Here is a 13,615-nt window from a genome sequence, read left to right as displayed (position 1 = left end):
TTAAATTTCCTTTTTTGATAAGATAAGACTATTTTTGTCATATGAAACATGATGCCCCTCTAGCTAATTGTTTTTTCAAAAGCTTGCTAAGGAGGTGTCATAAATTGAAAAAACTTCTGGGGTAATAAGTCAAGTTTTACTGTCGGGCATATTTTCTCCTGGAGACTCACATAACTGTAGTGGACTTTGGAGAAAGTCATCATCATTCCCAGCAGTGACGAAATCAAATCACTCTGGAATTTGATGTTCTTTGATTTGAGAGTACTCCAACAATGAAACAGCAATGTGTGGAGACATCGCGTTGCTTCCCCTGGAGCCTGTTGTGCAGGAGCCGCTCCTCCCTCTCCCTGGTCAGTTCTTTCACATTTAATTCAATTTTGTGAGCTGACACTGTCAATCTGAAATTCAGCAAGATGCTTGACAGGGAGTCAGAGCAAAGCTGAGTTCATTTCTGGAAGTGGCTTTATGCAAAGGAATGCTCATGTGGATCTCTGGAACGAGGCACCTGCTGATGAATCAGAGGAGTGCCCTTGTTCCCTCGTCATCTTCGGGAATAAAGCTCCAAAAATGCCACAAGCATCCTTGAGAGTTGCTGTAAACCATTCAAGCACCCCCAAGTCTCCCTATGAGTATTTCTGGGTGTTTGAGGATAAAAAAATGAGTCTGTTTTCAAAGCAGAATCTGGAGGGTTTCGTTATACAGTGTTTGGGTGGATTCAAGGGACTTAATTCAGCTTGTAACTTGTTCAGGCCAGGCTGGTTTGTAAGTTGCAGTGAAGTCCTAGGAACACTGTAAATTCTTCTGAATTGTCTCAATTTTAGCTGAGTTTTCAATAAAGATTTAGGTCCTTGGTTGTTGATTTACTGAAACATTCAAATAAAACCCTCAGTAAGCTAAGCAGAATGATTGCAAGTTTAACTTCTCTTTTGGAAGAATTCACCATTTTATGTGCCCTTTAGCTGAAAGCTAATTTTGGTTTAGATTGTATCACGTTAGCCTGTTTATTCTACTAGTATACTTTAGTTTTATTTTCTCTACTTAAAACATGTACATTCTATTTAAATGCCTTTTTCTAAAGCAGAGCATTATTGAATGCTAAACTTCCTATGCGTGGAGTGGGATCCTCGAAGTTGTTTTATCTATATGAATAGTCATTGAAAAAGAAGAAATTATTTGGTTCTGTTCTAGTGAATATTTTTTTGGTGTGGATAAAGTAGGAGAATGAGGTTTGTAAGGGTGTCATGCAGCTGTAGAGGGCAGGGTGACCTGCTCTGGAGTCTCTGAATAGCTGCTGGGTTTGTGGATTCTCCCGTAAAACGGAGAGCTGCTATTGCTTAAACACTTTCATCTTGCATGAACATCCCTACTAGAGTGAACCACTTTGTGGTTTTACATCTTGGTCTAATAAATCTAGATGTCACATCCACAGAGAAAAATGAGTTATGGCTACAAACCAGTCTGAAGTGTATCTTCTTACATCTGCAGCGTTTCCCTGGGACTCTTGGGACTAAACGATCCCTATCAGGGAAGATACATAAAGGTGAAGCTGTGGAAGAAAAAGAGAAGCTAAAATATTATAAAAGAAAGAAGGGAAAAGTGCATGGAGTTCCTCTGTCCTTTGTCTAGGGCTTCACTAGCTTTTCCTGCAGTCTCCTGGATATCAGTGCAATGGATATTGCTGGTCCAATATTATAATTTATTTTTAAAACTTCGATTACAGCTCAAGTACCAGTGTGCCCCTCTTGCACAGGTGCACGTTTTACCGCAGAACAAAATAAAGACCCTCTGATAACAGGGCCTGAGCTATAAACAGAATGTTGTTTTTCTCACTGCAGTGCATTAAAATACTTTGCAACTCATTTATACCTCAGTGGAATAAATGGAAAGTCACTGTAGTTGGTTTTACTATCCATGGATTCTCTCTCATTTTTACTACTTGTTGTATAGCCACAGGAATGTCTGCAGTGATCATACAAACAAATTATATAATTGGCCTCTTTCAGAAGAAGTTTGTAAAAAATAAAACCTAGACCTTTACACATGTAATTGCTACTTAATCCTAGGAAAAAATCTTGTTTTCTTAGCTAAAGTACAGGATCACAGCCTGAATTAAATAAATACTATTATGATTACTGTTTTCATTCTACAATGTGGTGATTAGGTACACAAAATTATTAACTGGCAGGGGATGTATTTTTTTTTAATATATCAGTAAAGTGCAAAAAATTCTTAAGTAAAAAAATACTCATCATTAACAAAGGCAGAGTTAGGTTAAGACAGATCAGTCAAAAGAGTCTTGCTCCAGATGTTGATCAGTTATTCAAAGACAATACATGTTTTATACTTTATGATTTCACATGTTTATCTCCTAAAATAAAAACTCATCATAATTAAAAAATATATAACAAATAAACTGCAAATATCTTTTTGCTTAGTGGTCAGGCAGGACTGTGGAGGCTCCTTTCTCTCTGGGGAGATCAGAGGAGGGTGATATTGCCTACTGATATTTAGAATTTGCAAATACATAGGATTTCTTTCCAGTAGAGCTCAACAGACAAAAGTATAAACCACAAAACAGGTCAACAGTATAAAACGAGTGCTTTTTAAAATTAGCTTAAAATAAAGGTACCTCCATATAGCTGCATTTCTATTTTAGAAAGTATTAACATTAATAACATTAGTGAGAGAGCTTTTGAATTCACATTGCTTTAGCAGCAGGAAGATATTTACAAAAATAGAAAATGAGGGTGAGAATAATTTCCTTTCACTGATGTCAGTGCTTCACTCCTGCCTCTCTGAGGTGTGTGATGTCCCTACTAAATCACGAGTACCTCTGTTGTAATCTCACTTGCAGTGCAGTTGGAGGAGTTGGACTTGTGTGGGAGCATCATCAGCCTGGGAGCCTTTGTTTTGTCAGCGATCCAGAGGTTCAGTGGTGCTGGAGAATTCCAGAGAAAAGGTTTTTCTATCAAAATGAATCTGTCTCAAGTGCAGTGTCAGAGCTGTGCTCGCTGTGTCTCTGCTGGCAGAACACTCTCCCCACATGCGGGAAGGCTCGCTGGATAAATTGCATCAAGTGGAATTCCTGATCTCTGGGACTGGCTGGGAAGGGGTTTTTTTGTCCCTTCCCGCACTCTGCTAGAGCACCTTGCTCTGGTCACACACTGCCTCTCATTGTGTGCCTTTGTCCCCTAATCAAAAGGAAGGATTAATTATATTGATGCCATTTTCTAAAGCACTAAAACCCTACATTTGATACTACTAACAAAGACATCTTATTGTCATTTATTAGTCAGGAGCCCTATCCTGTTTTAGTGGGCTGCTTCTCTTCAAGGGTTTCCTCTGAGTCCGCTGAATGCTACTTTCCAGTTCCTGCTCCCTGACATATCCAAATTTGAGTGTAAAGACTTTGAGGAAAGATTTTACTTTTGTGTGTATTCCAAAAGACAAAACAGATGCTGCTTTCTAAAATGAAAGCTCACGATTAGTCTCAAGATGGGTGGTTTTAAAATAAGAGTCTCCTAAATGCTGTCTGATCACTATTTTCTTGGCATTTTGGAAATGGCAGGAGGAGGGAAACCTGTAAAAGTCATAAAGACAAATGTTGCCTTTTATTGGACATTGGCACAGATTAGTTTTACAGTTCATTTAAAATTATACAAAAATATTTACTAATCTTCTTAGAGATATTCTGATCAATTTAATTTTTTTCTGTTTTTGTTGGGTGCATCAACAGACAAATGTTGTGCTGTGTCTCAGTGAAACAAGGTAAGGTTTGGGGTTTTAAATTTTGTTTTGTATTTTTAAGCAACCAAGAATTTAAAAAAACCTCTAATGAAGAATTAAGTAATCACAAATGTTCTTTTAAACATTTAAAAAGACTTCAGCATGTGCTGTGTGATTCCCTGTGGTTGTGTCAGGACAGAAGTCATGAAACTGCACAAGTCCATGTAGGTTGGATCCCTTGAAGGATCTTTATTAACAGATGGTTTTAAATTGTCCTTGGAGAAGGTGGAAGATGATGATAACATGATCATCTTCTGCTGAGATCTTTTTCCTCCTTGATTCCTTAGTGAACACCCCTCCCAAATCTTTAAGCTCCAGCTCTGCTCAGTGTCCTGTTCTCCAGAATGAAGGTGCGTGTGACTGGGGTTAATTAGGCTATGTGGGGCTTTGGGTAAGTGCTGAAATATAGAAGTACAGAGTTAACATCTATCACTTCACAGTACAACTGGATCAACAGAGAAATCGTGGTGTTTATCTTCTGGAGGCTTAGCAGTAGTGCTTGTGCAGCAGTGCGTGACTGTGTGAAAGCAGTGAGGACTGGTTTAATTGGAATTTTTGAGCTAAATTCCCTCCTCAAAACAAACAAAACAAAACCAAACCGGAGTTTCCCCTACAGCCTCCCAGAGCATGAATTGGGAGCCAGCTGTATTGTATTTAGTAAAAACACAGTCACCTTGTTCAGGGTGCACAACATCTGCAGGACCTGCTCTTGCTTTGCAGAACTCAGATGCTTGTCACCATCTTTACTTTTAGTGCAGTAGTAGGAGGAAGGAATTTTTTTCCTTTTAGAAAATCAGCAGCGATGCCAAGTTTCCACAGAGTAATGCTTTACAACACTGCTGTTGTTAAGCTCTTGCCTTGTAGCCCATCAGCAACAACACTTTCCCATTTTTCCTTTAGATAGAGGGCTACAAGTGCTGCTTTACAGTAAATACCATTTTTACACTGACCCTGCTGAGAGGGAGAAGCCATTCCTGCACCGAGGCCCTCCTGAGGACACAGGTGATGATGAGAGTGTCAGACTTGCCACAGCTTGTTCTAATTACTGTTGGAGGGAGCTGATTTGGGCAATGCATTTCCCAGCTGGAAGATGATAAATATCTTGAATTTATCTTGCATATTTACAAGGCTCAAAGTTCCTGAATTGTCTTTAACAGTTGATTCAGTTATTTTTTAATCTGTCTGTAGAACAGGAAAAACTCTAATACTGAGCAGTTTTGGAAATACTAGGACAATAGATCCTAGGTAAGAATAATACTTAGTTGTTGAAAATGCTAAATATTAGTTTTAATTAAAAAAAAAAATTAAAAAGCTGCCACATGATTTTGGCAGAGCAGGAAAAATCCTTCTTTTATTCCTTGCTGCAAACAGAATGCTAGCTTCATGTGATACGAAGGCATTTTAAATAACATGGTGGGACATACTTGCAGAGTCTGGTTTGATCTGATTTCTCTACATCTGCATCCTTGAGCTTGTGTGTGCTGGTGTTTGTACCTCCAGACACATTTCCTGTGCAAGTGACTCACATCCATTTCTCACACCCCTCGGGCAGGGTCCTCACGCGCTTGGCTCAGCCTCTGGAAGCACAGGCTCCTGGAGCCAGGCCAGCATCCTCCTGCACTGCTCTGGGAGCAGCTGAACTGTGCCACTGCTCCCATCACTGGGACATGGGCACGAAGGAATTGCAGCAATTGAAGGGCATCTGAGCTGCAGCCACTCTGCTGCTGGTGTGGTGATGGGTTTTGCCATGCTTGAGGTTTTAAACACGGTTTGAGGCATTGAAAGTTGTTGTGGATTGTAACAGAAACTCTGTGAGACAAAAAACTTCCTTGGGGATGTCAAGCCTTTAGTTAAAAGAAAAAGACATCATGTCTGCACAATGTTATGTGCTGGAATTGTTACAGATACAGTTGAGTAAACTTTTTTTTTCTCTATGGATTTCTTTGGTCTTTCTACCTCTTTTTCTCTTGCAGACTCTTCCTCTAGATAGCACTGGTCCCCTCGCCCTGTCTCTTCTCTGACTGTTGGAGTTATCTTCCCTTAACTTCTGTTCTATGAAAAAGCTGACTTGTATCATTGCTCACTTGCTTATCTTTTATTACATGTTACTTAGAGATACTTATTATCTTTGGATTATAGTCTCTAATTTTCCCCATCTGTTACTCTTTAACTCCTTAATTGTGTTACTTAATTCAGTAAAACATTGTAGGATAGAGTTTATATGTAACATGTTGTACAAATTAAAACTAATTCTAATGAGACAAATTGCAGTGACCGGATTGTGTTAAGTATGTGACCTTTAGTGGGGTAGCTCAGTCTGGTTTTAGTCCAGTTGTATAGAAAAGTTAGATTGAAGAATAGTCACTAAACATTGAAATGCACAAAACCTCAGGAACATTTTATTTCATTTAATTTTGATCAGTGCTTTGGACTGAAATGTTTTGGACTGAAATGTTTTAAACCCAGAAATCCTAATTTGTAAAAGAATGTAAACAAGCTACCAGCAGGGATGAACTAATTCTCATTTCTCTCAGCTGCACATTCTGTAGCCAGAGCAAAGCTGGTGGGCATTGTGCTAATTTCTTGACACTGATGTGGCAGCTGGCACTTTCTTAAAATCAGGAGTCACACCTTTCATTAGTTTTATTTTGCAAAGCAGGTGAACATTAACTTTCCAGTATTATTGTGGCAAGAAGAGGGGATAGGAAACAATCTTATTTTGCTCTCTCAAGTCCCCTATCCAGTCAAAGGAACCAGTGTTGGTCTTATGGTTTTGTATCAGCTGCTACAGAGAGCTGTGTGTGAACCCCCCTGACTTATTCCAGGAAGCAATTGAACTGTGGATAAGCTGAAAGGCTCCTGAAGAAAGGAATCAGGTTTGTTAGGCTGCATTTTTCCTTCATTTTGGCTAAACCATTGTTTCCACGTGTTAATGGTTAACTCTGTGAGTTTGCAGTTTTATTATGGAATCAGCATAGAATAACATACTGGGCAAAATACATGTTTGGCTGTGAAGAATTTCCTCTGGGTGACTCGTTCTTTAAGTCTTTGTATTAAACTCTTTAGACATTAAAGGCAAGCCGAGTTCTTTATTGGATAACACTGCATGGTGATCTCTCATGCCCATTTGAGTGGGAGAAATAATTAAAGATTAGTGTTCAACCATGTTAAATACTTCTTAACCAAGCTGTTATTCAGGCAGTTGTGTAAAAACAATCTTTTTAAATTTGAAAATCCGTGTGTTAAAAAAGGTCTGGAAAATAACTGGTAAATCCTCAAAGGGTGGGGGTTTTTTTGTTTGTATTTGAAAAGGGAGAAATCCTAAGCATAATGCCATCACTGCTGATTTTTTGGTTTTCATATAATATATGTTATTTTCAGTACCTTTGTAACTTTGCAAGTTGTATTTAACCAGTTGTTCTAATGTTTTAGATCTGTAGTTTAAATGAAGATTCATTCTATGGATGCTCGTAGGGTCTGTGTTCCAATTAAGTGATTTATGTTCTCTTACTGGCAAAATAATAAAAGAAAAAGTCTTAATGTATTCTATTGCTCTGTTAGATAGCTGAATTTCCACTTAGGATGCAATAGGCAGCGTTAAAGCAGAAAGCCAAAACCAGCACTACGGCAAAGACTGCAGAGGCACTTAGGAAACGTCAGCACTTTTGGATGGGGTTTTTTCCCTTTCCAATCCTTTTATCAGTAAGGCACTTGCAATTCACATTTGAAGATCAGGAAAACAATATTAGACTTGCAGAGGGAGTTCATCTGTGTCCAAAGCATTTTAGCTAAATTAAAATAAAAACTAAGAAAGGTATTGGCTTGTGCCAACTCTTGCTGGAGTCTGGGTTGGACTGACAGCAGTGTGCCGTGCTGTGAGGGCATGTGAGCCACAGCTGCTGGGTTCTGTCAGCTCCTGCCTCTCTCCCCTGTGCAAAGTGGCATTCCGAGTTCTTTAACACCTCTGTGGCTCCCCCAGCTCAGAAATGAGGATGCTGTTTCCTTTGGGGGTTGTTTGCTGTGGAAGCTGTTGGTTGAGCATTGTGCTGTTCTGCTCAAGGTCCTCTGTGATCTGCTGCCTGTCCAGGCTGTTCCCATCAGACAGGACCTGTGGGAAGGAGCCAGGGCTCACTGCACTGCACTGAGCTGGGGCCGGCTGCAGGGTGGATGTGCTCTGTGCACTGCTGCAAGGCTGTGTGCCAGGTGAAACTGCACACAGCCTGTATTTATCAAAACAGGAAGGATAATTTAATCTAGAAACGTTTGCTTAGCTCAACACGTCTGTTTGATCAGGATGCAGATGAGCGTGTTTTGGTTGTGTTGGGTGCTTTCTCCACAGAGGAACTCTTGCAAAGAGGGTACTGCACATTCTAGTTTGTCCTCAGGTCTAGTGATTTCAGCTCTCTAACAATGCCTCTCAGGGTGAGGACTTTTGGAAGTCTATTATTCCCTAAGTCTGGAATTTTTCAGATTTCCTATTAAGGATACATCATGCACCCAGGCATTGGATTTGCCTTCCATTACAGAAATAGGTAGCTTGAAACTTCTGTCTAAGAAATAGGAAATCTATTGGTAATCATCACCTTTTTTTTCGGATTTGGTGTTTATTTTTTCTTGAATACTGCAGTATTTTTCTGTGTCCTTTTAAGGGTTTTGTTTTCGCCTCACATTAATTTATCTGGTTTTCTCCAGTTACTATTAATAACTAATGTTTATTTTACATACTATTGCTGTAAGCTTCCCGTTATGTCTGCAATGAGAAGTAGGGAATAAAAAGCTGGCACTTCAAGATAAACTGAGTAGACAAGTTTCTTGTTACAGACTTCTGCTCCCTCAGAGCAAATTTTGTGAAGTGCACAGGCCGAGCCTGGTTGAGGTTTGCTTGCTTATAAAAGATGCTTAAAAAAAGTTTGGCACAATGTCAGGGAGAAGAGAGAAACGCTCTTCCTGACCATCTCAAAACAGGATGATTATAATTGTGAGAAGGCAGTTAGAGGAAAAGAAATGTTGGTCAATTTTCTTCCATGCTGTGTCACTAATGCCATGCAGGCTGTCAGTTCTTCAGCCCACTAGAGAGATTTATGGAATCAGTCCATGATCCAGGAGATGGAAAAAGGCAGTATTGTTAGCTAGAGGAGAGTGCCTAATAGAAAATAAAAATAATGCACTTTACAAGAAGATTTTCATAGAAAACAGATGAACTTCCTACTGTCTCCTGGTTTTGCCTGGCTGCAGGTTAAGAGTTGAGCATAAAGACAAAGCAGAGATCAAATATATAAATTAGCCCTTGTTATGAAATACCACTTGAAAACGAGTTTTACTTTTACACATGATTTGAAATACACAATAAAATGCCTGACAAATGCAACTTGAGATGGTGGATTTAGTGTGGTTTTATTCGACCACACAATTCTACTTTTTCAAGCCCTTTTTGTTCTGCTTTGCATGTGTCTTCCTTAATTTTTGCCTTGCTAAGCCATTTTGTCACACTTTTACCATAGCTCTGCTGTGCCTCACTGTCACACTAAAGTGACAGCTTAAGACTTCCTCCTTCTGGGTCTGAAATACCCTTTACTTTCTCTCTCCTCTGTCTGGGTTGCCTGATCATTTGTCTGGGTTGAAGGTCTGTCTTTAAAGAACTAATATTTTGTTGCTGGCAAAATAAAGGGGAGGTGAAGGAGGGGTCAGAGTGTGGATCAGTGTTAAACAAATTGTGAAGGTCACAAAGAATTTTAATCTGACTTGAAAAAGAGACTTGTATCCAGCAGCACATTTTTGTTTGTGATCGTCTGAATGGACAATTGTGGCTACTTTGAGAATTTGGTGTAGACTGCATGACTGGTATAAATTGAATTAGTCTCATGACAAGGACATAGTCCCCTTTTTTCCTTATCTGCCTGATGGAAAGCAGAAGAAAGCCCAGCGTGACACGTCTTGACCCGCAATGTCAATGTGGGCTTTTGTGACAGGCTCTGATTTCTGGCCTCTCATTTGATAAAACCAATTTGGTGGAGGCCAGAAAGGAGCTTGCTGAACACTAAATGTACTTACAGAAAAGGGTGTCTGGGGGTGAGTACAGAAGGCTGCCAGTCCCTCCTAATCATCGTTAGAGAGCCAGAGTTTCGTTCTGAAAACGGGGCAGAGCCTTGGGGACACGGTCACCCCAAATGATGCCCTGTGCAGTTCTCTGCAGGATCTCCTTTATTTGTCCTTTTAGCATCACTGTGCTTTCCCTTTCCTCCATTTGCTTATTTCTTGCATTTTTCTTTCCCACTCGTCTGCCTTCCTTTCTTCTTCTTCCATTACTCTCTTGCCTCACCCTTTGTCCCCTAAACCAGACGGAAACCTCTCTCCCTTCTCTGTGCTGACAGGGCACCAGCAGGAAAATCAGGGTGAATGCTGCTTTTCCTTAGCACGAAAAACATGCTAGCTTTCTGGTTTCATGTCCATTTCCCTCCCATTCCTGATGCCTTCCTTCCTGCCTCCACTGCACTGGTAGAGGGCTGTGAACCTGGAACTATTTATAGTTCAGCGAGGGGAAAAGCACCTGAATGCAGGCTGGGTAACAGGAAAATGTACGCTGCACTCACAATGCAGATCAAACCATTTTTGAATGTGCTTTAAGTACTAGAAAGACTTTTTGAATTGCTGTTGGTTTAGGTTTTTTGTTGTTTGTTTTTAAACAAGGATAAAGATTCAGGTTTTTTTCCATTAATACACAATGCAGTGGGATCTTAATGCAGTAGATTAAGATTTTTTCAATGTAAATTTAAAAAGTTCTCAGGAGAATGATTGTCATGTTTTTCCTGAATATTAATTTCAAATAAGAAGCTGTAATCTGAGCAGGGGTAGCCAAGTATTTTTGCAGTCAGAAAACAAACAGAAGCATGCTGAGAAAATTATTTACACTACAGGATTGCAATTCCAAGGCATACGATTTGGCTGCAGGTACTCTGACAGAGAATCATGGCATTGTGCCAGTGTCATGATCACATTTGAGTGATGTTTTCTTGAAGTTCTGTCATTTGTATCAGGAATTCTGGTGGTTTTGGTTGGAGAGTCATTTCAGCTCATTCCACAGACCTCTAGAGGAGAGAAACAAAATTGAGAACACCGTGTGGTGTAACAAATCCAGAAGCATCAACTTTTCCAAGCACGTGGCTGTTCCATTAGCTCATGCAGATTTGAGAAATGTGTTCTCTTTGTTAACACAATGTATTTTTTTTTTCTGTTCTCTTATTCAGAGACCTGAGTGAAAACCAGATAAAAGGAATCCCTAGAAAGGCCTTTCGAGGAATCATTGATGTGAAGAACTTGTAAGTGACAACTTCATTAATATTTGTGGTGAAAACCTTTCTCCTCACGTTACATCTGGCTGTTCCTATCAGTTTGAGTGCCTTGTGTTCAGCTCTGTGCAACACCAAAGGGCCCTGCAGGGTTTTGTCAGAGGCCTCACAGGCTACTTTGGTCCCCATGCCTGTGAACACACCTGGGGAGGTTTTGAGCTGAGGACAAAAACATTCCCAAAGGCTTCACCCCTTCCTGCAGTACTGTCCTGGGGCAAGATGTGCATAGGAAAAACTCAGGTAGGGTCTGGGGGTGAAATTGAAATGTTTCGCTTAGTTTCAGTTTTCTGTCCCATCACTTATGTGGAAAGTAAATATGACAAAATGTGGCACCCAGACATGGTGGGTGAGCACAAATACCAGAAAATGAAACAAACCCAAGTGTGAGCAGTTAACTGTGCAGGCTTTGATAGCTTGTATTTAAAATTAAAATAATTTGTAAAAGTCTTTAAAGAGAGAAAATTTTTGTGCTAATGCAGCCAGTCTGTCCTAGCCTTTTTCTGTAAGGTAGTCTGAAATACGAGTAAAGACTTTGAGCTCTGTATTTCCAGAGCTGTTGGAGGCTCTTACCTGTTATATAACAGAAACCCATTTTGGTGCACACCCGCACACTAACGCACTGTTGGCTTTGTTGGAGTCAGCACAAGGTGAACTGAACAAGGAAATACCAGCCACTGCCTTGGCAGGGTCGGGATTTCCTGGGACAACCTGCAGCCACTCTCAGGAGCTTTTCAGAGCCAGTAGAGTTGGCACTGTGTTACCACACCAGTAGCTGACAACTGAGACCCGCTGTGTTAAATGTTGGAAACGCAGCGTAAATGGTGTGGATTTTTTAAAATTTAGGAGAAGAAACAGCTAAAGGAGATCTGAAAAGAAGCCCTTTTCAACAAACAGTCTTGAAACATACCTGTGCTCTGTTATGAGATCTTGCCCCAATGAAATGCTCTCAGGCACATGATGTGATTCCTGAGGCATCCTGTGAAGGGCCAGGAGTTGGACTTGATGATCCTGATAGGTCCCTTCCCTTTTGTCATGAGTTATCATGAGTTTTACTTGCATTGTGTGATCTATAGGAACAATAGATGGTATTTTGTTTCAGAAAATGTAACTTTCCCAGCTGTAATTCACTGTTAGTTGTCTGACTTCATTTCAAATAACAAAGTTTGCATTCAGAGTTTAGTCCACCTCTGACAAGCTGTCACAACAAACACAGGTGTTTTGATTTATGCACCCACTCTTAGTGCAGAAGGATCCAGGCTTTCTCCTTTCCATGAACTGATATCAAGGCATGACTGGCTGGAGTGTTTACAGGAACTGTATAAATGTTGGGATTTCAAGCTTTAACAAAAAATTGTGTCTGTCAAGTTAGGCAGTATCTATTGTTTTGCTGTAAAAGACACAGTGTCAGAAGTACTTCCCTGTGCTGCAGTTTCTGTCCTTTGTGAGCACTGAAGTTATCACAGAGTCATGAAATAATTCTGGTTTACAGTGGTCATCCAGCCCAGCCTCTGGCTCAGCAGGAGCACAAAGCTTGGTACTCTAACAGATTGCTGTTGTGAGCCATGAGTACAGATTGTTTAGATAAATAGCAGGAGAAGCAGACTTTTTACTCATATCTAGACATTCTTTCTTGATAAGGAATGTATGAATCCTGTGCCCAGGTGGTCCATGAGAGCAGGTGGCTGTTGCTTCCAGACACAGATGAGTGACCTGTGACTTGCTGAGACAAACATGGCACAATCTTGAGCCAACTTGCTGCTGGAAATACATTTAAATTTCTCCAGCAATAACTGTAAGGGTGTGATGCAAGCTGAACCAAGTTAATACTTAAAGCTCTTTAAGCTTTAAGCAGGAAGCTTGAATATGCTGATCCCATTCTCAGCCTACATTTGGCAGCCAAGTCCCTCCCTTCTGAGCCTCAGCAGGGACCATGCCAGCAAGCAGGGGTGTTCAGGTGCCTGAGCAGGAGAATGAGCCTCTGCTTCGGGGTGCCATCGAGCTGTGCCAACACCTGCCTGGTGACTGTGACACGAAGGTGCTGATGGCAGAGCAGCAGGGGTGCCTGTTTCTATGGTTATCACTTTGCAGATTTATTGTACTGTCTCAGTGTTCTTCCACCTTATAGTGTGTTTGTGAGGGATTTTGTTGATTTTAAGGCACAAGAAATAAAGCTACATATTGTCCCATACTCCCCAGCTCTTTCCAATTTATATTTAAAATTTCTTTAGGGAAAGGCTGACATGAAATGGTCTCTGTTTTCATGGCTTGACCTTTAACATGGCCTCACATTCTTCTGGGTCCTTCCCAAAGTGTCCTGATGTCATGACAAAAATAATAACTCTGGAGATATTGTAATAGGGACACAGCACATGCTAGACCAGATGAAAGTCTCCAGATTAATGCTGTCTTTAACAGCAGCTTGGAAAGCTTCCCTCAGGACAAAATGCAGAGTTGATGCAATGGACTAAGCCAGGGCATGAATT

At 40.4% G+C, this 13,615-nt stretch overlaps 1 protein-coding gene across 3 annotated transcripts in view; it reads left to right on the top strand.

The window, feature by feature from the left end:
* Positions 1–13,615, top strand: part of SLIT3 (slit guidance ligand 3) — a 469,203-nt gene that overhangs the window by 226,846 nt on the left and 228,742 nt on the right. For all 3 annotated transcript variants that reach the window (XM_032124874.1, XM_032124875.1, XM_032124873.1), the window contains one exon: positions 11,031–11,102. In XM_032124874.1, coding sequence (XP_031980765.1) covers positions 11,031–11,102 — 72 coding nt within the window. The remainder of the gene's footprint in view (positions 1–11,030; positions 11,103–13,615) is intronic.

Source organism: Corvus moneduloides, chromosome 15, assembly GCF_009650955.1.
Source record: "Corvus moneduloides isolate bCorMon1 chromosome 15, bCorMon1.pri, whole genome shotgun sequence".
Lineage (NCBI taxonomy): Eukaryota > Metazoa > Chordata > Aves > Passeriformes > Corvidae > Corvus > Corvus moneduloides.
Note: the sequence above shows the minus strand (reverse complement) of the source record. Positions and strands in the feature narration are given on the sequence as shown.